The sequence below is a fragment of the Ctenopharyngodon idella genome, chromosome 10 (genome assembly GCF_019924925.1).
Source record: "Ctenopharyngodon idella isolate HZGC_01 chromosome 10, HZGC01, whole genome shotgun sequence".
NCBI lineage: Eukaryota > Metazoa > Chordata > Actinopteri > Cypriniformes > Xenocyprididae > Ctenopharyngodon > Ctenopharyngodon idella.
The window spans coordinates 10,277,501-10,305,392 of record NC_067229.1 but is presented as its reverse complement, the minus strand read 5'-3'; the positions used below and the strand labels follow the sequence as shown (position 1 = coordinate 10,305,392).

The 27,892-nt window shown below is 36.8% G+C and overlaps 2 protein-coding genes across 6 annotated transcripts in view; both read left to right on the top strand.

Annotated features, from left to right (window-relative positions):
* Positions 1-3,411: 3,411 nt before the first annotated feature.
* On the top strand, positions 3,412-15,031 carry mier2 (mesoderm induction early response 1, family member 2). 5 transcript variants are annotated; one of them, XM_051910499.1, is made up of 13 exons: positions 3,412-3,513; positions 5,119-5,291; positions 5,378-5,503; positions 5,908-6,028; positions 7,071-7,150; positions 7,773-7,842; positions 7,952-8,103; positions 10,880-10,961; positions 11,073-11,167; positions 11,294-11,424; positions 11,727-11,851; positions 12,128-12,246; positions 13,275-15,031. In XM_051910499.1, exons 2-12 carry the CDS (start codon positions 5,127-5,129, stop codon positions 12,205-12,207), a joined length of 1,227 nt encoding a protein of 408 aa, XP_051766459.1. In that variant the 5' UTR covers positions 3,412-3,513; positions 5,119-5,126; the 3' UTR covers positions 12,208-12,246; positions 13,275-15,031. The 5 variants fall into 5 exon arrangements, with proteins under 5 accessions (XP_051766459.1, XP_051766458.1, XP_051766457.1 ...); XM_051910498.1 differs by lacking the exon at positions 3,412-3,513 and adding an exon at positions 3,532-3,854 and having other exon boundaries at positions 5,914-6,028; XM_051910497.1 differs by lacking the exon at positions 3,412-3,513 and adding an exon at positions 3,533-3,854 and having other exon boundaries at positions 11,076-11,167.
* Positions 15,032-16,174: 1,143 nt separating this feature from the next.
* plpp2b (phospholipid phosphatase 2b) overlaps positions 16,175-27,892 on the top strand; it is a 21,865-nt gene continuing 10,147 nt past the window's right edge. Inside the window, 1 exon segment of the mRNA XM_051910616.1 lies at positions 16,175-16,689. Coding sequence (XP_051766576.1) covers positions 16,629-16,689 — 61 coding nt within the window. The 5' untranslated portion in view covers positions 16,175-16,628.

Here is a 27,892-nt window from a genome sequence, read left to right as displayed (position 1 = left end):
GAATCAAAACAAGGAGCTTATGCTGCGTTCACGCCATAACTACCGTAATTAAGAGACGGCAACCTGTGATGTTCTAGCTCAGACTCGGAATTATGCGTTTCCATGTCAACAGTATCAACACCGAAATTAATCTGCAGCAGTCAGATACAAGCTCTCTAAGCTGTTTACGTTCATTGTTATTTTAATGTTAAGTGCTTTGAGACATGAGGTAGTTCAATGCAGTCTCTTGATGCTTTGCCAAGAGCAGCTGTATGTGTGCGCGTTCATGTGTTCTGGAGGAGGCGTGGCTTTGGACGGCGATTTTCAGGTAGGGTGTGATCGATGCTTTCAATGCTAGCAGGTTAACATTAGCATTTCCCAGATCTCCTACTGCACCTTTAAGAGCTCACTCAAGTGCTGAGAAGTTAAATCATTTAGTGCTTTGTAAGTATTTACAGTATCTCACAGAAGTGAGTACACCCCTCACTTTTTTGTAAATATTTTATTATATTTTTTCATGTGACAACACTGAAGAAATGACACTTTGCTACAATGTAAAGTAGTGAGTGTATAGCTTGTATAACAGTGTAAATTTGCTGTCCCCTCAAAATAACTCAACACACAGCCATTAATGTCTAAACCGCTGGCCACAAAAGTGAGTACACCACTAAGTGAAAATGTCCAAATTAGGCCCAAAGTGTCAATATTTTGTGTGGCCACCGTTATTTTCCAGCACTGCCTTAACCCTCTTGGGCATGGAGTTCACCAGAGTTTCACAGGTTGCCACTGGAGTCCTCTTCCACTCCTCCATGACGACATCACGGAGCTGGTGGATGTTAGAGACCTTGCGCTCCTCCACCTTCCATTTGAGGATGCCCCACAGATGCTCAATAGTGTTTAGGTACCCTCAGCTTCTTTTAGCAAGGCAGTGCTCATCTTGGAGGTGTGTTTGGGGTCGTTATCATGTTGGAATACTGCCCTGTGGCCCAGTCTCCAAAGGGAGGGGATCATGCTCTGCTTCAGTATGTCACAATACATGTTGGCATTCATGGTTCCCTCAATAAACTGTAGCTCCCCAGTGCCGGCAGCACTCATGCAGCCACAGACTATGACACTCCCACCACCATGCTTGACTGTAGGCAAGACACTCCTCACCTGGTTGCCGCCACACACGCTTGAAACCATCTGAACCAAATAAGTTTATCTTGGTCTCATCAGACCACAGGACATGGTTCCAGTAATCCATGTCCTTAGTCTGCTTGTCTTCAGCAAACTGTTTGCGGGCTTTCTTGTGCATCATCTTTAGAAGAGGCTTCCTTCTGGGACGACAGCCATGCAGACCAATTTGATGCAGTGTGTGGAGTATGGTCTGAGCACTGACAGGCTGATCCCCCACCCCTTCAACCTCTGCAGCAATGCTGGCAGCACTCATACGTCTATTTCCCAAACACAACCTCTGGATATGACGCTGAGCACGTACACTCAACTTCTTTGGTCTACCATGGCGAGGCCTGTTCTGAGTGGAACCTGTCCTGTTAAACTGCTGTATGGTCTTGACCACCGTGCTGCAGCTCAGTTTCAGGGTCACACCAAATTTAACACACCTGCTCCCCATTCACACCTGAGACCTTGTAACACTAACAAGTCACATGACACCGAGGAGAGAAAATGGCTAATTGGGCCCAATTTGGACATTTTTTACTTAGGGGTGTACTCACTTTTGTGGCCAGCGGTTTAGACATTAATGGCTGTGTGTTGAGTTATTTTGAGGGGACGGCAAATTTACACTGTTATACAAGCTGTACACTCACTACTTTACATTGTAGCAAAGTGTCATTTCTTCAGTGTTGTCACATGAAAAGATATAATAAAATATTTACAAAATGTGAGGGGTGTACTCACTTCTGTGAGTTACTGTAGCAAGATTTTAAAATGTGTCAAAAATGTGTTAAAATTTTGTCAAAATGTGTTGACAAAATTGGGTTAACATGGTCATACTTCCTGGTTTTATAAAAAACTCTACAAAAAAGCGTACAGGGCAACCCATAAACCATCAGGATCTTTACAATAGACTAACATTTGAAGTGGTTTTCCAAAGGATTTTGGGTTTGTATATTAAGTCTTTGGATTAAATAAATCCATGTCATCCCGAACTGCATGCATTAGGATTTAATAGTTCAATTTGTAACTTTAGCCTACTTAAATATCATATGGACTCTTTACCACATGCATTGCCAAAGCTGTAACCACCATAGACGGTGGGTTTTTCAATGCTTATTTCTTAGATTTTACATTTGGTCCCTCTGGAATCTTGAATTTTGAGTTATTTCATCCTTGTGCATTATAGTTAATTTAGGATAAAACATTTTATTTAGGCTATATAGATAGGTTTATAGAAAGTAAACTAATAACAACAAATAAAAACCTACTCAAATTATATGCATCTAATTTATTTCCAATTTTTTTTCAAATTCTAAGCAAGAATGTGTATTTTACAAACAAAGTAAATAAATAAACCAAAAACATTAGTTAACGAATGTGTTTTATTCTTGGTCTGATTTGATTTGTAGCCTGTAGAAAACCATTGGGAGGGTGAGAAGTTAAGACCTAAAAGAAAATTGCAAACAACAAAATAACAAATTAATATTAATATATTTAATAATAATATTTATGGGGAAATGTTTTTACAATGTGAATACTAAGACAAATATAGCATGGTTTTAAGTATTATGTAAATATTAAGCAGCCCTGCTGTTTCAACACTGATAATTGAAACAATTATAAGAAATATTTTTATAGCACCAAATCAGCATATTAGAATGATTTCTGAAGGATCATGTGACACTGAAGACTGGAGTAATGATGCTGAATAGAAATAGTTATTTTAAATTAAAATAAAATTTCATAATATTACTGTAGGCCTATTTACTGTATTTTGATAAATAAATGCAGCCTTGGTGAGCATAAGAAACTTCTTTCAAAAGCATCTTAAAAAAAAAAAACAAAAACAAAAAAAAAAAACAAGATTTTGAACGGTACTAGCCTACAGTATGTTTACATGTATTGAGATCACGATTAATATGAGACAAAACAGTTGGAAATATATTATAAGTCAAATAAACACTTTAAATATCAGATGTACCAAATATTGTAGTTGTAGATTTGTAAACTTTTTTTTATAGATCTCTGATCATCATCTTTCAGAGGCACAAACTAAAATTAAACATCTGGTTATGTGACTACACTAGCCATGTAAAAAGTCTTACTTTGAGTCAAGACCGTTGCAATTTCATTCATAGTTGATAACTTTGAAAACCGCCTATTTTAAACCCTTCAAACTCTAAAGTATATTTTGCTCACATATGTTACCGTTGGGATCCATTTCCATTCAACACAAATATATACACTGCATATGAGAACCGTATGATTAATATGACAGAGCTTGGTGACTATCATCAGTGTATGTTAAGTTCAATAGGAGTTCTACACAACATCCGGGCATTCCACCGCTTGCGCAGAATCGGAATGGCGGAGGTAAGTGAGCTGCGGGGCTTGGGGGAAGAACAACACAAGGATTAAATGTTTCAACCGCTCCGATACTCTTTAACCGCCAGCCGCGCATTAACGGACAGCTTAAGACCCCGGCCGTCTGATCGACCGACTCAGAAAACGGCAAAGATAGACAGTCACTAATAAGGAAGAAGTTAAAATGGGAGCACTCCTCAGCGTTTCGCCACTCTATCTATCTCTCTGTCTGTACGCGTTCACGAGCGTTTAATTCGCCAGATCGAGCGCCGTACGAAACAACTGGAGAGCTGCGTGAGCGCTGGTGCTGAAGTGTGTCCCAGGTGCGCTCGGAGCAGGACGGATGGCAGGTCTAAACTTTCAAAACTTCAGATACTGTCACTGCCTCCTCGACTTCCCTAAAACTGTTTCCTTTTCGCACCGGTTCGGAGTCACAGTGCAAATGTTCAGCACTGACTTACAGGAAAGCGCCTGAGTGACTAACCGCTGCAAGAAAGAGGTCACATACAGATGCGTTTAACGGTTATGAAAAAAATTAGGAAAATACACTTTAAACATGTTTGTGATGCTTAAAAACAATTTACTTTGAGTTTTAGACTAAGTCTAGAAGTGTCTATGAGGTAAACATAGAGAATTATGTTCAATGTTGTGGTATAATGTCATTTTTGGGAGACTTGTTAGGCTATATGAGGGAAAGAGAGTATTTATGTTACTAGAACATGTCTCTTAAAAACAAACGGTTCTTTATTGGCATTGATGGTTCCATGAAGAACTTTTAACATCCACAGAACATTTCCATTGCACAAAAGGTTCTTTATAGTAGAAAAAAGGTTCTTTAGATTATTTAAATGTTCTTCACTCTAAGAAAAAATGGTTCTTCTATAGCATCACTGTAAAAAAAAACTCTTTTGGAACCTTCATTTTTAGTGATGATAAAATTGCAATTTTGATTAATTTCTTATCACATTTGTACGGTGGAAACAATAACTGCTATTTTGGTGTAAACTGTGTTTACCATGGAACATTTTTGTAGGGGCTTATATATTCTAAAAGGCCTAGTACAATTAGTATTGGAAATATTCTAATAAATTCTAGAAATTGCTTCATAACACAGTTTTTAACATAATTCACTATGTTCACCATGTAAAATATTTCTTGAAATAGTCTAAAAGTATTTTAGAGTAAATAACAATAATTTAAAAATTATGGGTTTTGTTGTAAAATTTTGTAAGGATATTGTTTGAGTTGCATGACCTGTCATACATTTTACTAAAAGTGTTTCATTTCAGATGTTCAAAAGAAAGTTGAAAGTTAAGAGATGTTGTAACTATTGGTTGACGTACGGGTATTTCATTTTTCCAAATTATCTTCGTATATATATGAAAACTTTTAAAAATGCCTGAAAGTCAATGCTTGAGAATCAAAATATTAAAAAAAAAGTGGCATCCGTCTACAAATAATGCAACATCTTTTCTCAAAACGTTTTTATTAATAATTTTTACAATTAATTTAAATTTAACCAACATTTACCAATGTAATTGACCTATAATTGAATTAATTGACATTAAATAGGCCTATATATTTTGAGAATTATCTGCTCTCATTGTGCTTTAGCTGTGCGAATGGGCTCCAAGGACCAACGGCACAGTCGTGTAGACATTTTCCACCAGGGCTATGCGGGGCCACTGGAGGCCCTTCCCCGGGCATCCACGTTCCTAGAGGAGCAGGACAGGAGCCTGGTGGCCCTGCGGAGACAGGCGGTAAAGATGGCAACCAAGACCCATTCAGTGAGTGAAACAACCTCTTGCTATGCATTGATAGATTGGATTAGCTTCCTATTAAAAAAAGGATTGTTTCGTTTACCTTTCCACAGGGTGGTGAAATGCCCCTCGAGCAACTTCTGGCACTTTATGGGTACAACATGCCTGATCCGGTCCTGGAACAACAACAGGAGCCAAATGAGCTGGCAGCTAGTCTGCCTGAAATGACACTGGACAAGGTCACTATCACTGGTTTTCTCTATGTGTAAAATGTGTTTTTTTCTAATGAAGTTAGCATTTTGAAGTAGAAAATTCTGTCAAACTGAAAAGGTTCCAGATGCTTAAATGACATAAAGTGCTTCATACCTGTGTATCCTATGCAAACAAAGAATTATATTAATTGCAGCAATCAACTTTGTGTGGGTTATAAGTAAGCTACCACAAAAATATTTTGAAAAGTATTCCCTCCCCCATGTTCAAACCAAATCTATGTATGCCCTTGCTGCACCTTATTCATGGAAAATGTTCTTATTTTGTGCTCGTCCTCATCAGTAGATTCTTGAAATACTCTGAGCTTCATTAGGAAAATTGGAAAGTAACAAATTATGATTTATGATTGGAAATTAAGTCAGTCATTTTTTAGGTTCAGATAGGTAAAGATCTGCTCTCAGGAGGGGAGGATGTGGACAACCATTCCTCTGTTGATGACCTCACACTCTCCATCACGTCCCATGCATCTGACCTCTTACAATGCCACCTGAGAGGTAGCACATCACATTACAATGCTTCTTATTTTACTGTACTGCCGACTCCTAAGTGAAAATTCTTATAAGCAATGTAAGTGCTAGTTGCCTTATTTTTCTTTCTTTAATATTTTGTTAAATCCGATTTGTCCACACTGTACATACATTTGGAACTTAATCATGTTTTTCTGTGACAAATCTTGGTGACACCAGAATAAGACATTTAGTGTGTGGTAATTTTCTATGAAATATAGAACATCTTCTGTCAAAAATGTTCTCCGAACCTGTTCTTAAAGGGTTAGTTCACCCAAAAATGAAATTTCTGTCATTAAGTACTCACCCTCATGTCGTCCCAAACCCGTAAGGCCTTTGTTCATCTTCGGAACACAAATTAAGATATTTTTGATGAAATCCGAGAGGTTTTTTTTTTATCCCCCATAGAAAGCATTGTAATTACCACATTCAAGGTCCAGAAAAAAAGTAAAGACATTGTTAAAATAGTCAACGTGACTACAGTGGCTCAAACTTAATGTTATAAAGCGACAAGAATACTTTTTGTGCACAAAAACAAAACATAAATAACGACTTTATTCAACAATTTTTTCTTTTCCCTGTCAGTCTCCTACGCTGTTGACGTAGTGAACGCAGTGCTTCTGTATTTACGGTCAAACGCCTACTCAGTATTGGCCTACGCTGTTCACATGAGCAGCACGACGCAGGCGCAAAACTGTCAGGGAAGAGAAAAAACTGTTGAAAAAAGTCATTATTTTTGTTTTCTCATCACCTCATAACATTAAGTATTCTCATCACTTCATAACATTAAGGTTGAACCACTGTAGTCACGTGGACTATTTTAATGATGTCTTTACTACCTTTCTGGACCTCAAAAGTCGAATGATGTTGCTGCCTATGTGTGGTTCAGAAACCCTTGGATTTCATCAAAAATATGTTAATTTGTGTTCTGAAGATGAACAAAGGTTTTACGGGTTTGGGATGACATGAGGGTGAGTAATTAATGACAGAAATTTAATTTTTGGGTGAACTAACCCTTTAATCTTGCTAGGTGATGACAAAGACACTTCAGTCAGCTGCTCTGAAGACGACTCAGAAAGCACCTCTATCCCCTCCAGTGATGGCCGAAAGGTAAAAAATGATTCATGGTATAGTTTACTATTTTTTATATTTTATGTTATTTGACCAAAAATGATTTTACTAGTTTTAGTATTAGTTAACAATTATGTATAATGACATTATAATGGTCCAAAAATAGAGCCCAGTGGGACACCATACTTAAAAGTATCAGTAGGCCATTCTGTGCAAAATGAATAAAAATGTCAAGTTTTCTGACACAATACTTAAAAATTTCATGTTAGAAAACATGACTATTAGGGGTTATTTTTAAAAGAAATTAATATTCATTTTATCAAAGTGAATTTCTTTTGCAAAGTAGCAAATCAGCATATTAGAACGATTTCCGAAAGATCATGTCAGCGTTGCCATCACAGGAATAAATTACATTTTAAAATGTATTAAAATAGAAAACAGTTATTTTATGTTAATTAATTAATTTTGTATTATTATATCACAATATTACTGTTTTATTGTGTTTGTGATCAAATAAATGCACTAATGGTGAGAATAAGTGTTTGAACAGTTGTATCTATAAAATAGAATTTATAATATTTTATAACTATTTAAAAGTGTCTTAATCTTAATGGGGAAAAACAATTGTAGTAATGCTTTTGTGCCATATTTTGGTCATCAGGACATCATGGTGGGCCCCCAGTATCAGGCTATAATTCCTGCTCTCTGTACACACACTTTTTATGAAAGAGGTGAGTGTCTTCTCTTGGCTGAAGGGTTGTGGTTTCAGTGGTCTATTTTGCATAACCGACCTGCCGAGTCCACTGGGACCCACGCCTGTTTTGTTACTGTTATCCCCAGCCTATGAAAATGAGGACCAGTTGTTGTGGACCCCAGATGTGTTGTCCAGTCTGGCAGTAGAGAAGTTTTTGCTTGAAGTCCAGAGAAAAGGGAGTGACAATGGACCTACAAACACTCTGACCACAGGAGATATAGTCAAAGACAATGAGCAGGTTGGGTTGAATCACTCAGATGTAACACTTGTTTCATGCAGTTTGGAAGTGTCTGATTTGGGCAGTGGAGCATGCTAACAGTTTTATTTTAGTTTTATTTATGTACTAGTATTATTTTGAATTTTGATATTTTTACAGTATTTATTAATATGTTTCAGTAATGTTAGTAATTTCAGATTTAGTAATGGTAGTACTTCAACATATATTTCAGTTATTTGCCATTCATTTAAAAAATCTAGTTTGTTTTATTTCAGCTTTATTTCATTTACAAAATTGTTTTTAATATTTTAAGCTTTAGTTAACAATAACAACACTGCTTGCTAGACTAATTTATTGAATTTTGTTTAATTAATTTTTATGACAAATGTGCATGATGTGTTTGACAATTTTTTTTATGCCCTTCCCTCCTTCTCGTTCACTCGGATGTACGTCATGTGCTTACGTTGCACGAGTGCCCACTACTGGCGGAACCCTTGCAACGTGTTTAAATAGAACACCCTAAGCCAGGGGTGTCCAAACTCAGTCCTGCCACTGTCCTGCAGAGTTTAGCTCCAACTTACCAAAACACATCTGCCTGGAAGTTTCCTGTATGTCTAAAAACCTTGATTAGCTGGTTCAGGTGTTTAATTGGGGTTGGAGCTAAACTCTGCAGGACAGTGGCCCTCCAGGAGCAGGATTGGACACCCCTGCCCTAAGCCCTTGATCACTTGGAATCTGAAAAGGAGCTGATTGATTATTTTTTCCTGTTTTTTTTTTTTTTCTTTAATTTTTTACACACCATTCTATAGGCCTGTATGTATGCTTGGTCTGTTAAAAAATTTAATATAAACACATTAAATATTAATATATTCATATATTTATATAAAATATTAAAAATACACAATAAATTACAATAAAATATAACTGTAAAAAAACAGTCAACTTAAAGTAGCTACAAGTATTAAATTCAGTTCAATGTCGAAATAACTAATTTCATACACTAGAGTTGTGTGGGGTGGGGGTAAATTAGGCGCGACCTGCTGTGACGTCACAATCATGTTGCATTATGGTCTATAGATCTGCCTGAAGTGTTCATATCGAGTAGACTCACTCCCTCCGTCAAAATCGAGGGGTTGAGGGTCTGTCCAATTAAACTTCCCTCGTCCACTTGACGAAGTTGAACGCTCATCAAAATGGCGGTGGGGATTCCCCTGGGGGAAGTGCTTAGGGAAGTTTGTGAGTGTATGTCTAACTGGCCAATAAAGTGTTGGAGGATTCATGCCTATATGTGCGCTGCCTGGTGGCCAATCTTCACTGATTTTACATTCCATCAGTAAGAAGGTTGAATTAGCAGAGCAGAGTTGTACAGAGTTGTACATAAAATATTGCAATCCACACAACATAATGGGAGACATACCGAGGTTCAAAAGAAGACCAATTGTTGGTGCTTGTCTCGCTGGCTCATCTGTGACCAGGACAGCAAGTCTTTGTGGTGTATCGAGAGCTATGGTATCCAGGGTAATGTCGAAATACCACCACGTAGGATGAACCACATCCAACAGGAGTAACTGTTGATGCAAGAGGAAGCTGTCTGAAAGGGATGTCTGGGTACTAACCCGGAATGTATCCAAAAAACATAAAACCACAGCTGCCCAGCTCACTGCAGAATTAAATGCACACCTCGGCCCTATTTCCACCAAAACTGTTCGTCGGGAGCACCACAGAGTCAGTATTCATGGTCGGACTGCTATAACCAAACATTTGGTCACTCATGCCAATGCCAAATGTCGGTTCCAACAGTGCAAATCTTGGGCTGTGGACAATGTGAAACATGTATTGTTGTCTGAGTCGACCTTCACTGTCTTTCCCTCACGGGGGAAGAACAGGGGTGGATCAGTGATAGTTTGGGCTGCAATATCATGGCATTCCCTACTGTGCTTAGTGGGCATGTCACTGCCAAGGACTACCAAACCATTCTGGAGGAACGTGCACCCAAAGGTTCAAACATCGTACTTTGAAGGGGGTGCCGTGTATCAGCATGGTAATGCACCAATACCCACAGCAAGACTTATGACAGAATGGTTTGATGTACATGAAAGTGAAGTTGAACATCTCCCATGGCCTGTACAGTCAACAGATCTGAATATTATTTAGCCACTTTGGGGTGTTTTGGAGGAGCCAGTCAGGAAACGCTTTTATTTCACCAGCATCATATGCTGTACCTGGCCACTGTTCTGGAAAAGGAATGGTTTAAAATCCCTCTGGCCACTATCATTCCCAAGATGAATTGATGCTGTATTGGCCACAAAAGGAAGCCCTACACCATACTAATAAATTATTATATATATAAAATTATATATAATATATAAATATGAAATTATAATGGTCCAAGAATAGAGCCCAGTGGGACCCCATAGTTAAAAGTATCAGTATCAGTAGATCAGTAGATCTTTGTATGAATCAAGTTTTCTTACCCAGTACTTTCTTAAAGATTTTCTTTTTAGGTCACTAATTAACTAATTATTATTATTATTTTTTTTAATAACGGTTTTACTCTAAACCATGTTTGAAAACATGATCATCAGGTTTTGTGGAGTTCATGCAACTCTGGTGCTGCTGTCATTAAACCAAAGCGGCAACATACCAAATACTAAGACATTCTGAAATTACACAGATGCATTTTCACTAGTGGTCTGATTCTTTTGTATCTCATTGTATGTTTTTATTGTCTGGTGGGTGGGTGTTGTTTTGATCTTTCAGTGGTTGCACTTATTCTTTCATTCCATCTCTTTTGTAGGCTCTTTATGAACTAGTAAAATGTAACTTTAATGCAGAAGAGGCACTAAGAAGATATCGCTTTAATGTCAAGGTTTTCAGTGGTAAGACCTCTGTAATTTTCCTGCCTTGCCTCTTTTTCTTTTCCTTTCTTTCTATAATAAATGCATCCTGATATGTATAGCTGGTTAATCTCAATTTGAAAAATGTTCCAGAAGAGCTTTGTGCCTGGAGTGAGGAGGAGTGCCGTAACTTTGAGCATGGTTACCGTGCCTATGGGAAGAACTTCCACCTCATACAGGGCAACAAGGTGAGTACCAAATTTGTCTCATAACATATATTATTTCCCAGTAGGGATTGCTGCTGATGTTTCCACCTATTTTAGAGAAATGAGAGTGCCTTAATGTGTCGGTCTCTCTTATTTGCCCTCACCCAGGTCCGCACGCGCTCGGTGGGTGAGTGTGTAGAGTACTACTACATGTGGAAGAAATCAGAGCGGCATGAGTATTTCACACAGCAGGCCACCAAGCTGGGTCGGAAAAAGTGCAATCTACCATCTGGGAACACGTGAGTGTGTGTGTGTGTGTTTTGTTTGTTTGTTTCTTTCTTTTTGAGTAAGGACTCTCACACAAGAAACTAAAGGCATCTGCTAAATACATAACTGTAAATGGAAAAATTTAAAAAGTAATAATGAAGTAATAATGTAATAATGAAGATTAAAAGCAATTTAAGCTGAATTAATTATATAAAAAGTGGAGGCTTATATTTTTTAAGAAAAATGAAACGAAAAATTTTACACACCGAAGGCAAAATATAGTACAAATTTTTAATAATTATCTGATGATTTAAATGATTTTTGTGTCTCTTAGAGAGGATGCTGAGCCGGATGGGGATTCTGGCGATGTGGAAGGTACCAATCAAGGTTTGCCAAGTCGGTCTTCCATTCAACTCCAGCCTCCATCGCCACCTGCTGTCATGGAGCTGGATAAACAAGGTATGCTTTATCAGTTCTTGGATGTTATACTTACTTTTCCACATCCATATGAGTTCATGGAACCTTCCATTGCAGCCAATTTCTTAATTTTTGACAAGCTTCTTCATTTATATTCATTTGTTTATGTCCAGCATAAATGCATATTTTCTTGGTTTTGGTCAAGATGGTCAATAAGTTATGATTTGTTTCATTGTTGTTTTCCGTCTGCCAGCATTTTTCCTATTGTGTTTGTGTTCTTTTATGTTCCGTCACCTTTCATTTGGTCATACAATCCAGAGGAGAGCCTGAATTGTGCAGCTCAGTTTCAGGGTCGTCCACGACGGAAACGCACACCGCGCTTCCTATTAAAGCCCTGAGCTTGCTGCTCACTGACAACCTAAAACTGTCAGACACAGGTAAAAACAGAAGTATAGATGTCCCAGGAAATGGATCATTCCTGTTATGCAGTACACTTTCATGCTCACATCATATGTCTTCATATAGTGAATAAAATATTAAACTCACTTTTTAAAAAATGGAAATCAAATTAGTTATTTCTGCTATGTTCTTTTCTGGCTGCTGTACTATATAATTATATAATATACAGTCAAACCAAACATTCAGACACCTTGAACATTTCATTCATTAATAAAGTTTATTCACTATAGTTTAAAAAAATGGTAATAAAATATGACTGTGTTAAACTGTGTCAAAAAAATTAATCTTAATTATGTCAGATAACACTTAAGCAAAACATGGTCAGGTCAAAGTGTCTGAACAATTTTTGGTTCCAAATTTTTATCAATTTTACTGGTAGTCCACTGTATGAAGAATGTTTGGGTATAATATGTCACAGTTTACTTTATTTTGCTATCCTCACTTACATAAATGATCTATAGTGTCCTGCACCAACTAGTTTTAGTAACTTTAGTACTTTAACTTATTTCAGTTAGTCAGCATTCTAATTTTCTAATTTTATTTCAGCTTTATTCAATTAAATAAAAATTATTTTTAATAGTTTTAGTTTATAACAACAACAACACTGTTATATCAAAATTTCAAAAGATTGTCATAAACTCCCATAAAGTCCCTAACAAGTTTTTTGTTTACATCCTATTCAGTTCCATCCTGTCAATTTCTTTATTTCCACCCTGTTATATTCACATACCATTGTGAAAATAATGAAGCTATAATTAATAAAGTTTAAATGTCTGAATGTGACCAAAGCATATTTGTTAAATCTGGTACTGCATAACAGGAATGACCCAAACACTACAAGAATAAACAGAGTGGAACTCCTTGGAAAAGTTTTCTTTGTGCATGTGTTTTAAATTGTAAAACAGAAACTCATCATACATCTACTCTTCCCCCTCCACCCCCTTTTCTGTTTTCCCCCAAACGCTCGACTGCTTTTTCTTGATATGCCTGTTTCTTGTTTTTTCAGGTTCTGAGCAAAACATTGGGGAGCTGGAACTATGTGCAGGTTCTTGTTCTAGCCCACAGGGGGAGCAGCTGTTCAGACAATTTTTGCCTCTCCCACAAGCGCTCCAGACGCCAGACTTAGCCTCCCCGTCCACCCAGCTTTACTTGTCCTCGCTCCCTCTTAGCCACTCCGTCCCTTCTTCCCAGCCAGACTCAGGGCTCCTGGGAGCAGGTCTTAACCAGCTACAACTGGGGTCTTTCCCTAAAGATCCTGCACCTGCCTGCTCAGAGTGTGTTGCCTCACGGAGGCTTCAAATTGACTTTTCTTTGCCTCCCTCGCCTGTCCCATCCGTCCCAGATTTTGGGGTACTCAGTAGCCTCTTGTGCCCACCTTCCTCCATCTGCTCCACACCCATCCAACACAGCAATTCACCTGTTCAGCGAAGGGAAACATTCCAGATCTAAGCAAATGTGACGACTGTCATTCACCTGGAGTTTGCAGTTGTCTTCAGGCTACTCCAGAAAAGTCTGAAATAAAGGGATAATTCAACCAAAAATGAAAATTATGCCACCGTTACTCACCCTCATGTCATTCCAAACCTGTTTGATTTTTTTTTTTTTTTTTTTTTTTTTTTTTTTTAAGTTTTTGTCCATACAGTGAAAGTAAATGGGGTCCAGCTCCAAAAAAATACATCAAGATAGCATAAAAGTAATCCAAAAGTACATTACTTTTATTTTATTTTCAGAAACTTCTTTCCCTTTTCTCCTACTTTTCCCCCAAAATATTCCACATTGACTTACTTTCTTCTGCAGAACACAGTAAAAGTAAGTCATACAGGTTTGGAAGGACATGAGGGTGAATAAATGAGGACAGAATTTTTATTTTTGCCTGAACGATCCCTTTAAGGAATGTGTTCAAGAATTCCTCGTTTAAACCATGCGACTTCTACTAAACTAGTAACCAGGTGTTTTAGGGAGCTGGTTGTCTCTGTCAGACTACTACATGCAATGAAAGTGTTTTTAACTACCTAATTGTAAGCTTCCTAATTGTAAGAAAAGTTTGATGGTCTCATTTTATAGCAACTGTTTGGTAAGCCCTTCATTGCATGTAGTTCTTATAAGCGCTCAATTTTTAAATCGCTTATTTCTTTTTGTTAAAGCATAAAATGTTTTACTTGTAAAGAAGATATCATCAAGAATGAACTACTAATGCAGTTGTTTCGTCCTTTCATTTGTTGCGATACCCTTTATGAGATTCTGGCTTTCCCGTTGTAGGTTCTTCTTTGTGCAATAAAAAAACACAAGTTCCTCAGGGGCTTCGATCGTTTCCCTCTCGGTCTGGTCCGTCGGTACTTCAGTACTAAGTGTTGAAGAGGGTTTTTTGAATGGTTTATGAATACGCTCCATGCTTCGCCAACAAATCCTGATGTAAGTGACGGATTCACTCTATTAAGTTTCTCAGGTTTTGCAGCCAGTTGTCTTTGCATGAAGCCACAACCTGTCAGCCCTCCATACTACCCAGAATCCTTCGCTATCCAGAGAAACCGGCACTGTCGAATCTAGTTTAGTACCTCAATTGTGACTGGACTTCTGTTAGAATAGTTCTGTTAGAACTATTTAGAATTTAAAAGCATCATGTATCATCATTCACTTCCCTTTATACACTCAGATTCAAAAATGTTTTCTAATTGGCTTTAAGTTTTGTTTAGTTTACACAAGGTTCAGAAGATAAGAAAGGGAGACAAACACCACCTTGACTTATTTTACTTTTACTTTTTTTTTTTTAAAAAAGCAATTTATGTATTACTCCTCCTGTTGATTTATTGTCCCTGTTATTATATTTTGTAAATAATAATAAAAAATGGAAAACAAACTCTGTTTTTTAGTTACTGAGATACACCCCTCGTGACAACTAGTCCCACACTACCTATATATTTTGTTTTGTTGTCTCTTTTCCATCAAGTCATAATGACCATTGACAGCCCAGCTGACTGCTCGTCATATCTCTGAAGCATAAATATTTTCCTGTGCTCTGTTTTCATTCATGTGTAGACTGCTTAATAAAGTTGTTTAACTGCTGCTATAGTTTTAATGTGTGGCCTGTTAGTGTCCACTAGAGGGCAGATTAACATACAAATGAAATGAAATATAGAAAGCTGAACTGAGACACAAGAATTCGGCTTACACCCTACATTCTAGGCTTGATCTTTAAAAAACTTTGTATTACTAATGAATAGTAATTGCCAATATATCCTGATATCGTTGACGTCACATCTCAGTACAATAAATCAGTATTAATCATCAGCGATAGTTTTTTAAAACTAGCCTACATTTTGAAAGCCTCGCTTGAACGTCACCATCTATGAAGCATTCGGGAATTAAACTATTAAAATGTTTGCTATACCCAATGGAACCAAATATTAACGTAGTGTCTTTTATTTAATATAATTTTAATATTTTTTATAACCATGAAGCAACGTTTCCATAACGTTCGTGACCAAAAATTGTTAGCTGGGTTTAGGCCATAAGGGATGTGCGATGTTCACGTGTTTAAAAAAAAGTTAGGTGTTCCCTTAACTTAAAATGGTAAAATCACATTATTTGTTGTCATATAATCATATTCTCAGAGGTGTGTTCAGGCAGTCAACTAAAAATATTCCCAAAGAATTTAAAAACAGCCGATAGCAAACCATCCCATGACTAGCCTACACCAAATCCGACGCTCGTGAGACAGATAGATAGATAGATAGATACATAGATACATAGATAGATAGGCCTACTTGTAAATCACAACATGGCCAGCAACAGATGTAACGATGAGTTTGAGAGATAAATGTAGTAGAAATAATTGGCCAGGTTCATATTTATGGAATGATATGCCATAAAAGTATGTGTGTGTCATGTTCCTTTGCTTTGTGCTTCAGCTCAAAGTGCAGAGATTTATCCATGCGGAGCGCGTTTGCGCAGGCGCGCCCCACACTGTCAGCTCAAGGTGTGGACACAGCGCGAGCGCGAGTGGGAACACAGTGGCGTTCTTTTGGGAAAGGAGTGGATGCGTCCTCACGAATCAGCTGCAGGGTTGAACACAAGTCTTTTTTTTTTTTACAAAAGCAATATGTGCACCAACGCGGCACTTCCGTCAGCCTTTGAAGTTGTAGATATATAAAGTCGTAAAGGACGCGAGTATTTCACCGTCACCTATGAGCTGAAGTAAAGTACGAACAGCGCAGGTAGACAGCAGAGCCGGAAGAACTCGCAATACTGGTCGCGTTCGGTTTGTTTTTCTTCTTCCAATTGGATTATCTTTGACATTATCACATAAATGAAGTGACTTTTAAAGTACTAGTTTTAAAGTTGCATCCGAGCTAAAGAAATTATGACGGACATGAGGAAAAAGAAACTCTTCGTCCTAGTTGACGTGCTGTGTGTTGTTGTAGGTAAGTGAGTTCAATGTTTCATCGTTCACTGTCATATTCTGAAGTTCATTAATTAACAAAATGGTTTTAGAGGAAATGTATTTTATAAGGGACCAAAAGGCTTTTTCTCAGTTTGTGCTTTGTGACAACAATATGTAAAATATGTAAAACATATGTTTATGTTTGTGTGTGTGTGTGTGTGTGTGTGTGTGTGTGTGAGAGAGATCAAGTATAGCTTTTCACATTCTAGGTCATAACAACTACATTCAGATAGTCAGTTAGAGTTTAAATAAGTTTTTTGTTTTACTGTTTTTGATATTTTTAATCAGTGTTATTTTCCTCACAACCTTGCAAAACTGCCTTGGCTTTGCACTCAACTGCAGTATACTGCAATATATATTTATGACTGACCTGGACTAGTTTTTGACTTTTGCCAATATTTCATGTGTGTTATCTTATTGCAAAACGAACAAAAAAACCAAAAAAAACAGGTGCTTTCGATGACAGTGGCCATGCTCAACATTAAGTGTGTTTGTGTCATGGTGAGGTGCCTGCCTTTTCATATTTTCATATTTAAATATGTATTGGGAGGTGTGTTCACAGGCTGAGTTGCATCCGTCCTTGCTTCTTTTCCTGGATTTTGCACATTCAGGAAGTTGAGTGTTTGTTTATGGAAATGTGATCCAAGCCTGTCAGTATTTCCCACAGTGTTTGGCAGCCTGTAGTGCCACAGAAATGTTCCTCTTCTTGCATTTTTGGCTTTATTTTAGGGGTTTGCTTGCAGACCAATCATGAGACAAACTCAATGACCATAAACATCCTAACAGTGAAATGTATGAAAGGATTCGACTTGCTTCAGTGCTAAAGTGAGTGTGAATCATCTTGACCATTAATTCCTTTGGAAACATTGTGCTTGAGTCTGTTTTTCTTAACTGCATGAGGTAACTCTACCATGACGTTGTGGAGATGAAGTTTCTGCACCTGCCCTTTGAAGTCCTTCATTGTGTCTGTGTTCTCCAGCCTCCAGCATTGGATTTCATGAGGGCTAGAATGTGCCCTAGGCATGATCCTTCACCTTTATCATGGTGCAAGTGTCTCCATCTCGTTTTGAAATGATCTGTCCATTTTGTAGACAGGTAAGGACAATATTGTCTAGTCTATAAGGGTCATCACATGGTGATATATAGGACAATTTCATGTTTCTTACCTTGTATTTCTTCTATAGGAGGGTCAATGACAAATAAGAGAAAAGGGAAATTCTTCTTAAAATATAGTTTAAACTGGATGTGCCACATTCTTAGTAATCTACTCTTTTATTCATGTGGGTATCATGTGATTTTGAAATGCCATTTTCAGCTAATGTTTAAATGTAATCACTCTAAAAAAATGTAATGTGGTGCAGTGTTCTTATAGTAGAATAACAATTTTTCTTTGAAAATAAAAACATTTAAAAATTAATTGAAGAACTAGCTAACCTCATTAGCTAACTATGGTCGTAAATTCCATTGAACTTTATTGGTGATGACTGAACTTACGACCATAGTTGCTTTTAGGAAATGCACCCCTGCACGATTAATATTTAAAAGACTGCGATATTGATTCAAACACCTACACGATCTTATTCCTAAATGATAACGATTCAGCTATGTCTATTAAGCCTTTGACAAGTATGATCACAGTGATTTGAATCTGCGTTGGCGCTGCCGCCAGAGAGAGTTGTCATGTTTATGTATGAAACAGCTTCATAAACACAGTCTTTTCAAAAACACTGTATCATTATTTCTGTTACAATAATTATATCATCACAGAAGTACTGGGATAAAAGTTTATAGTTCAGATATAAACACTGATGTCTACGGTAGCGATAAATCCCCTTTTGAAAATAACTGGACGCTTCTAATAAAGATTGTATCATTACATCGTTACACCAGTCGGTGGCGACAAGTGGGTGTTTGTTAATTTATTTGTCATTGAATCATTAATTCAAGAGATTCGTTCAAAAATCTGATTCATTCAGTAATGAAACAAGTGAAGTATTTATGAATGAGTCAGTGAATCATTCATTCAAACAAACAGGTTTTTTAAAAAGAATTAATTCCAATTAATTAAATATTTTTAAAATAGACTGCAGCAATTAACATTTTGTCAGAACCTCTTTTGCATGTTATTTATAGTTGTCTACTCAGATTCGTTATCTCAATCTCAATTTATCCAGAATCGTGCCGTTCTACTAAATAGACATTAAATAAAACTAATTAAAATGACAAAAACACATAAGAAAATTAATAAAACTTAAACTAAAATTCAAATGAAAACTGAAAATATAAAAAAGCTAATTAAAAAATTTATAAATATTTGTAAATAATACAAAAATAACATTGTGTTGTAACCATCAAATAAAAGGTAAACATTTTCCATGAATCTTGAATACATGTGAATGTATTTTTAAATATATATTTTTCAAGGTAGTAAGTATTTTTATTTTTTTTTTTACAAATAACATGAATTATTAATTCATCATTATCATTACTTATTTTTTAGAAGGTTGCCCCACAACATTTTACAACCTAAACTAATCTTGCCATGTCATAAAAAGGTCAAATTAAGTTAAGTCCAAAAATATTTTTCATATTTAACATAATAGTTTACCTAATATGAACATTCTGTCATTATTACAAACCATATTGAAGAATTTCCAACTTGTTGCAGATATTTAAATATATCGTTTCTCAATTAGGACAGCGTTCTGCTAAAAAAAAATCATACTGTGTGGAAAGAAGGGCACAACTAAGAAACCCATTGCATTGTGTATGGGTAATTGGGTTTCTGATTGATCTACCATGACATAAAAGAGAGGTCAAAGTCCTATGAATTTGAGACACTTGGCCTTGAGGTAACGAAAGTAAAGAAAGTTTTACTTCAGCACAGGTGGAATTATTCAGTCATTTTCAAATAAATATCAGCCTCTCGGATTGCTGTAGTAACAACAGAAAGTCCCAGAATCCAGTTGACTTCAGCTACTGTAAGTGTTTCTGGGCATTAATATCCTTTTCCCAGCCCTGTTTTTGACATTCAATCCAGCCCACCACCCTCTGCTTCTCTTTTTCTTCTGTCTAAGTAAACTTTCCCTCCACACAAATGCAGTCTGGCTTTTGGTTCGCTCACAGGCTAATGGTGCGTATTTTACTGCTGACTGTATGCTGGTATTCTTTACAATATTTTTCATTATTAGTTAGTGTGTACCGACAGAAAAAAACAGTGGACATCTGATATTCTGCCTCTGTTCTTCTGTTTTGATACAGCAAGTCAAAGCCACAAGATCAGCATTTTACTTCAGTGCTAGTGAAATTGGTGAGAAGCCTATCTGTGTCTATAAAAAGCAGAGCATTTGGCTCCATACTGAAGGACTTTCTAGGGCTTCTTTCCAGGTACCTCTGGTGTGGTTTGACCTAAAGTCAGTGTATTTATTAAAGCTCTTTATTTCTTAACTAACATTATATTGTGCATTTGTAATCCCTCCTGTTCTATTTGCACCGCTCCGAGTGTTTCAGGCATGGGAGGTGGGCGCCTTTTTAAGGTCAAGGGAGTGAAGTTTACCCACACAGCACTGTTACACTCACCCCTCTAAACCTCACTCCTATCCAGGTCACGGCACCAATGTAATCCCTCCAGTTCTACTCGCACCGCTCCGAGAGGGATTCGAACCAGCATTTCCGGTATGGGAGGGGGGTGCGCTAACACGATGCTAAAGACCGCAGCCTCTAGCATGCCTCTTGAGGTCAAGGGAGTGAGGTTTACCTGAATAGCTCTTACTAGCTGGCCTCCGTTACACTCACCCTTCTAAACCTCACTCCCATCCGGGTCACCGCACCAATAGCCGCTTTTCCACTGTCACTTCCGGGGCTTGATCGGGCCTTCATCGGGGCTTGAAGAAATTAAACAAATTGTATATGATCATATGTTATATTATATTTATCCGTCTCTACCCTGTGCCTTTGTTGATACCGGACTGCAGTGCATTCTGCAATGCATCCACATATGTCATAAACTATATATATATATATATATATATATATATATATATATATATATAATATATATATTATATGAGTCCGGTTAACTCATATAACTCATAACTCCTGTTTTCTGTCAGTGAGCTACCTCTGTTGCTCTGACTGAAAGGATAACAGTATACTGAGAAAGAAAGTATTGCTCAAACCATGTTAAGGTCAGATTTTTAGGTAAGCACTGCGGGGCTACTGGCCCGACAATGGAAGTCAGCTTGATTTTGACCTTGATGCTCAAGGTCCAAGGCTATTGGCCCTGCCTAGCACATTGTGGCTAATATAACCCCTCTGATTCTATTCGCACTACTCCGAGCGGGATTCAAACCAGCGTTTCTGACTTGGGAGACAGACATGCTAACAAGGACGCTAAAGACCACAGCCTCTAGCTTCAGTCGCTAGTGCGCCTCTTGAGGCCAGGGGAGTGAGGTTTACTTGCACAACTTTTACTAGCTGGCCTCTGTTACGCTGTTTTAGCAGACACCTTTTTACATTTTGTTGTATTGTTATTTTTTGAACAACACATGGATAATTGTTATATTGCTTACAGGACTTGTATGCAGATCCTTTTATCCAAAGTGACCTACAAATGAGCAATGCTACAATGAGCAATTCATGCAAAGTCATGAGTCATGAAACATGAGTTTCGCGATACAACATATCTTCAAAGTGTAAACTAGGACAGAGATGGAGATATAGACTATGTGTGACAGTTAAATAGTAAATTGCAAAGAAAAAAAAGGGGGAAAAAGTCAGCTGTTCGGGTATAAGGTTGGGAAGATCATTCCACCAGTGAGGAACAGTTAAGGTTTTTAGCATCATAGCATTGCACAATAACCTATGAAGACATATTGCCACACAATTTGGATTCATTCCCTAAAACTACTGGCGAAATATGGGAGGATGACAAGGAAAAGTGCAGGTTAGGAACCATCATTCTTTACATTTTAGGTCTTGGTTAAACTTGTTCTGAACCGTCTGCGTAAGATAGCAATTGCAACATCAACAAAATTGTTCAGAAATTGGTCACATCATGAGGCTATTAACATAATGATGCTGTTCGACTAATCACAGAAACTATTCTTAAAGCAAAACACATTTGCTAAACGCTACTAGCGTACCAGCTAACCTGTTTCTCACGCAATATTATAAATTTCCATGGTTTCCAAGAGTGTAAATTACACACTAGCATTAGCATGGGGAGGTAGAGGGCTGGGACAGATAGACTTTGGTGTATGGTGAAAGAAGAGAGGAGGAGGGCGGGTGTTTCTTCATGAAGTAGGATTCCAGACTCTCCTGCGAGGTTGTACGCTCAGCACATAGCTTCCAAATGAGTCAGGCGGCCTTGCCAAACTACAGCTCAGGGAGTGCTGCCGGCAGACAGACCGCCCTCAAAACTCTCACTTAAGGGGCGACAGGCTTGTATTTTCGCAACACTTATGAAGGTACTCCAGAAAACCCACAAAGAAAGTCAGAACATCTCATTTTCATCTTCAGAGTAGAAACCGAACATGATCGTTGTGGGTTCAGCCTGTATGAACTGGGTTTCAAATGTTGAAATGAAGCCAGAATGGATCAAGTTAGGTGTTGAAACCTTAATATATTTGTTGAAATGCCTGCAAATGGGTTAGAATACAAGCGGTCAATAAAAACATAGGGTGTGTTTGATAATGAAATGTGGTGAACCAATGTCAGGGTGAAGGTCAAAGCCGACCCTAAGCAAACAGGCTACTCCTTCACAGGCTGTAGTGTAGCCAAAAACAAATGGGTTTTTCGCCAGGGTTTTTTTTTTTTTTTCAAGCCCCGTGTCATTGGAAATCCACCAACTTGTGTGTCCTTGACACTGCAAGCAGTGCAATTCAGATTTGCTGTAAACGTATGAGCTAAATGTTCACAGAATTTCAGTTTCTTGGACCAACATCGCCAATGTTGGGAAAGCTACTTTGAAACTTTAGCTTCCCAAGTTACAAGCTATTCATAATTTAAAGTAGAAAAATATGCAATTTGGTGCAGTTGCTGATGTTTAAATATCCAAAAAGTAAGATGAAATTCTGATGGCTTGTAAAAATCAGTGAGATCTTTATTAGCCTGATCATATCACATTTTAACATTTTTTTTTTTTTTTTTTTTTTAGAAAAATAATTTATGGATAATCATATAAAAAGTTTCAGTCCAGTAAATGTTCATCTTGAAATATTACTAACAATTTAAAAGTTATTCTTAAGTTTACTATAGAAACCAGTAAAAAATTCACAGCAAAAAAACGTGCACCACAACCTGAAGGTGGAATTTTTTTTAAGATTGAAAATGGCTGAGCCACTGTAAACTGATGTTAAAGGGAAAGTTCACTCAAATTACAAATGTGTCATCATTTACTGTCCCTCTATGCTTTTCTTTTTTTCCCCCTGTGGATTTTTTTTTTCTTTATAACATTTTCCAAGCTGCTCTTTTCCCTTAATTGAAAGTGAAACTTCAGAAGATGTGGAATATAGTGTACAAGTCATATAAACTACTCCCGTAATGCATATTATTTGTCCTCTTTGAAGCTGTACAGTTCCTGGTCCCCTTTCACTTTCACTGTAGGACATTTTGATAAACTTCTGCTTTCCTGTTCCATGGAAGAAATAAAAACTTCAGCATTGGGAATAACACAAGGGTATGACCATTTAATTTTTGGGTGAACTTTCTTGTTTGTATACTGAATGAAACTGTTGGTTAGATCCAATAATGGCTTTGGCGTTTCTCCAGCGGTGTGAGGTGAGGGGAAGCATTTCAAACTTAACTCAGATTGCCAACAATTATCCTACATACCGTAACTGCACATCAGTTTGAACCAAATAAAGCAACACTCAGTTCAGCCCTTCATATTTATAGTGTTTGTGAAGGAGGGGGAGGATGCTCCAAACAAAGAGGAAACCATGAATGAATGAGGTGGAGATGACAGGAGTGGCAAGCTTATTTCTGTCTCTGGGATGGGCAAAAGTATGTGAATCTTCAGTCCTTCAATGCTTAATCACCAACCCAGAAACATTTGACTCTCTCCTCACCCTCTTGATGCCTCTAAATTGCTTTGTTGCTACTTTGTTAAAATATTACAGTGACTTTCCTTTTTTTTTTTTTCAATAGGAGCATGAAAAGTCTTTCATGGTTTACTCAATACACACCGTCATGTTGTTCCAAAACTATGTCACGTTCTTTGTTCATTGGAACGCAAAAGTAAATGTTTAGCAGGATGTTCACGCTGCTCCACATACAAAGTTAATGACCAAGACTGTCAAGCAATGTTGTTATTGTTAAAACTAAAACTTACAAATCATGTTCGTTAATTAAAATGAGGCTGAAATGCATTCATATATAAATATTTGGTGAAAAACTAGCTGAAACTAAAGTTACTAAAACTAAAACTGAAAGAAATATAAAATATTTAAAAAATTTAATAAGAAATTACAAAGGCACATAACAACATTACTAAAACAAAGTAAACTACTAAACTGAAAATATAAAAATAAAAGCTAATTTCAAATAGTAATTAATTCTACAATAGTATACAAATAATACTAAAATAGCAATGCTGTTAAGCAAGATTTCCAGTGAATAATGAATTTCAGGCTGTTCCTCACACAAAACTATCATATATGACTTAGGAAGACTTGGAATATAGAGCGCAAGTTGTATTCTTGGTATTCTTTCATTTGAAGCCCATCCACTTTCTTTACATTTAAGAGAGCAACATTCTTCATTAGGGCTGGGCGAAGTATTATCATACTATTTTTTCCATATCATATATCTATATTTATTTACCATTAATGGGGAAGGAAATGCTTTCCACATCCATGTTAGACCTTGAGAATAAATGTAAACATGTAAAACTACAATTAAACAGTACAGAGTAGAGGGCCTCATGAAATCCATTTTATTTTTCCCTAATTTTTTTTTTTTTTTTTAATTCTGTATTTTATGATTTAATATAAATTTATATAATCTTTAACGATTTAATCAAGCTTTTAAAATGTAAACAAATGAAAAATAACAATTTACAACAAAACATTGCATTTTTCTTTTTACACAACAAAACGGTATAAATTTAAAGCATCTTGGTTGTATGATATTCCTTAGAAATAATAAAAGTATTATTATTACTTAGAGAAGTATATTTTAGTATAGGCTACACAGTAATGATACATTTGTTATAATTTCTTTTAAACCGAACTTTTATTTTGACAGTTTGTGGTGAAGATCTTTTCAGTTTTAGTTTCAGTGAAAAGCTTGTGAAGTGACTCTCGAAGCAGCTCTGGAGATGAAGTTCATGTGTTCACGTCCTCATATATTGAGACAGCAGATGCTGAAAACACTGTGAGCGTCACGTGTGTGAGTTTGTGTATCAGGTGAAACCACACCGTTCATTCACGCAGAGATCACTTATTAGCGACATGCACTGACCAGCTGTTGTCGCGTTTATTTCTGCTGTGCGATAGGCTGTTAGATTAATCCGTATTGAGTAAAAATGTCCAGAGCTTATCATTATCGACGCAAATTTTGTTGCGATCTCGATATGATATTGTTTATCGCCCAGCCCTATTCTTCATACATTCTTCAACGTCTAAATACTTTTTTCAATTAAAAAGGACATGATGTTGGGTAAATAACAAACTTTGAATTTTTGGTGAAACTTTTCGGTTAGGAACTACAGTATACTGCTTTTACTTGCATAGCATAGGCCTAGTCCATGGACTCGTAAAAAGAGCTCATACCAAAACGGGGTCCCTTAATGTTTTACAGGAAATTTCACTTCCTGTACCTTCAAATGGAACTAATTTGTTTTTCATTTTTCAGTGCAGCCCCAATATCGCAATGTGTTGGGTGTCAGCCTTCCACACGTCTCGCCCTCTCACTTCTACGTGCCACATCTCTCCCTGCAGTCCTGTTACATTGCGTAATTAAAAGACCGCCAAGCTCGCACCTGCCAACTGAGGCTTTGAACTCAAACCATTTGAAGTTCTTCCACACTGACCACTTTTAATGTACCTTATACTGACTTAATTCCCTGGGAACACAGTCTGGAAAATACTTCAGAAGTAATACTCATGAATTTCACTGATGAGTACCAGAATATGGCTTAGCCTTTTTAAATGTAAAGCTGACATACTCAGTTCTCAGTGTTCTAGGTGTTTTAATTGTGTTTGGCATTAATCAATGACAGTTTGAAATACAAAACTGCTCCTCTGGGTACATTTTTCAGTTTTCCACTGACCATAAAAATCTGTAGCAAAAACCTTTCTTGCAGTCTTACCCGTCTTTTTGTTTCCTAATAATTTGTCTCAAGAGTTGAAAAGTCTGGAGAGGAAAAAGGAAAAATGAGACTCAGTTTTATTGGGCATTTATTTTCATTTGTTTGGAGTATATTCAGCTGGCAAACATACAGAAAAGGCCATCCAAGCTCAGCTCTAGATCCTCAAAGTGTCTGAATCTCAATGGAGTGCTAAAACTGTAGCCATTGTTTGGGGTCTCCCTCAACAGGATGGTCTATGAGGCCTGAGGGAAAGTTTCTTTTTTCTTGCATTGTTTGTAAAGAATAAATCTCCTTAATGGCAACAAAACTAGGGGTTTACTTTCAGCAAACCGTTTTCAGCAAGTGGATCACATCATTTCGAGCTAGGGTCAGACTCGAGCTACTATTTAAGGTAATGTTTTTTTTTTTCCTCAGAAGGTTTGAACAAGACAAAAGAAAACAAAATATTTTTGAATATTAAAAAACACTTTTTTGTTTGGTATGGTGCAAAACAAAAGAAATCAAAACATTTTGGGCCACATCTGTTGGAGGCCTGAGTCTGATTTAACAGTAGTTAGATGGATAGATAGATGGATTGATGGATTGATGGATTGATTGATTGATCTGTTACTTTGACCTAAGGATACAAATTGCTCCAAAATTCACAATTGTTGATTCAATATTATACAGCGTAATAATAAATACTGTTTTTGGGGCAAGGTTACATGAGCAGTATGTTTTAATAGTGCACCATTGAGGATGTCAGATTATGATGTTTTGTGTGTGTGTGTGTGTGTGTGTGTGTGTTGTCACTGTCCAGACAACAGTGTATGGAAATACAGTGTCATTTCAAACACCATTGTTATTTGTTTTAGGAATACAAAGACACTTAGTTGTTAAGTGAATCTTTATGACTCTATGACTCTATGACTCTTTGTCTGTTGTCAAGGTGACGTGAATGTCTCAATAACACAATGAAACTCAGAAAGACTTGTTTTGGATAAGTATTTTTACCATTGCATTTCAACTTTTGTCAAGGATTTAGTTCTACATCTCTAGTGCTAAAACTTTCAAATTAAATTTCTATTAATGAATTTTTAGTTGTCACTCAGCATCATGATTAACTTGCTAAAGTGATTGATGGTTCTTTTGTATGGCCCAACAATTCAATCCAGTAAATAAACCCTTTTTTTACTCTTTCTATAAACTAGCGCCAAAAGACAAGTTTGAAAACAGGCAAACTACTAATATTCTTGTACATTTTCCCTGTGTTCCATATGATTTAATTCATCAGTTAGTCTGCTAGAACATTCATTATAAAATTTTGGAACTCGCTACCATGTTTTATGTTTTGTCCAGTAGTTCATATTTTCATTTACAAATATATGCATTGTTTATACAAACATATTTGTAAACATTTTTTGAGAAAAGTGTTTTGTGAGGTGCAAAACAAAAGAAAACATTTTTAAATGCTTTTCAAAAAGGCTTGGTTTTGTAAAATGCAAAATGAAGGAAACAAGACATATTTGTAAATGTTTTTCAAAAAAATTTTTTTTTTTTGCAAGGTGCAAGAAAATTAGTTTGAGCTAGTATGAATTGTGCTCTATAAAAATGTTTATTATTACTAGTTGGACTATATTATCTTAAATTCTATGTGATTATTAGTAAGCTCCATATGTAGATATTATGAGCTTGTTGTTTGTATATATTTTTTTAATGGCAAGAATAAACCATGTGTAAATATAAAAACAGCCTCTGTGAAAGCAGCTCCCTCACAGTGAACCCAGAGCTAAATTTTGTGATGGACCTGACCGTCAGTCTCACAGATCCTCTTGTACATTGTAATACCGCAGTGGTATAAATGTCACTTCTGGATTTGTGTGGGAAGCTG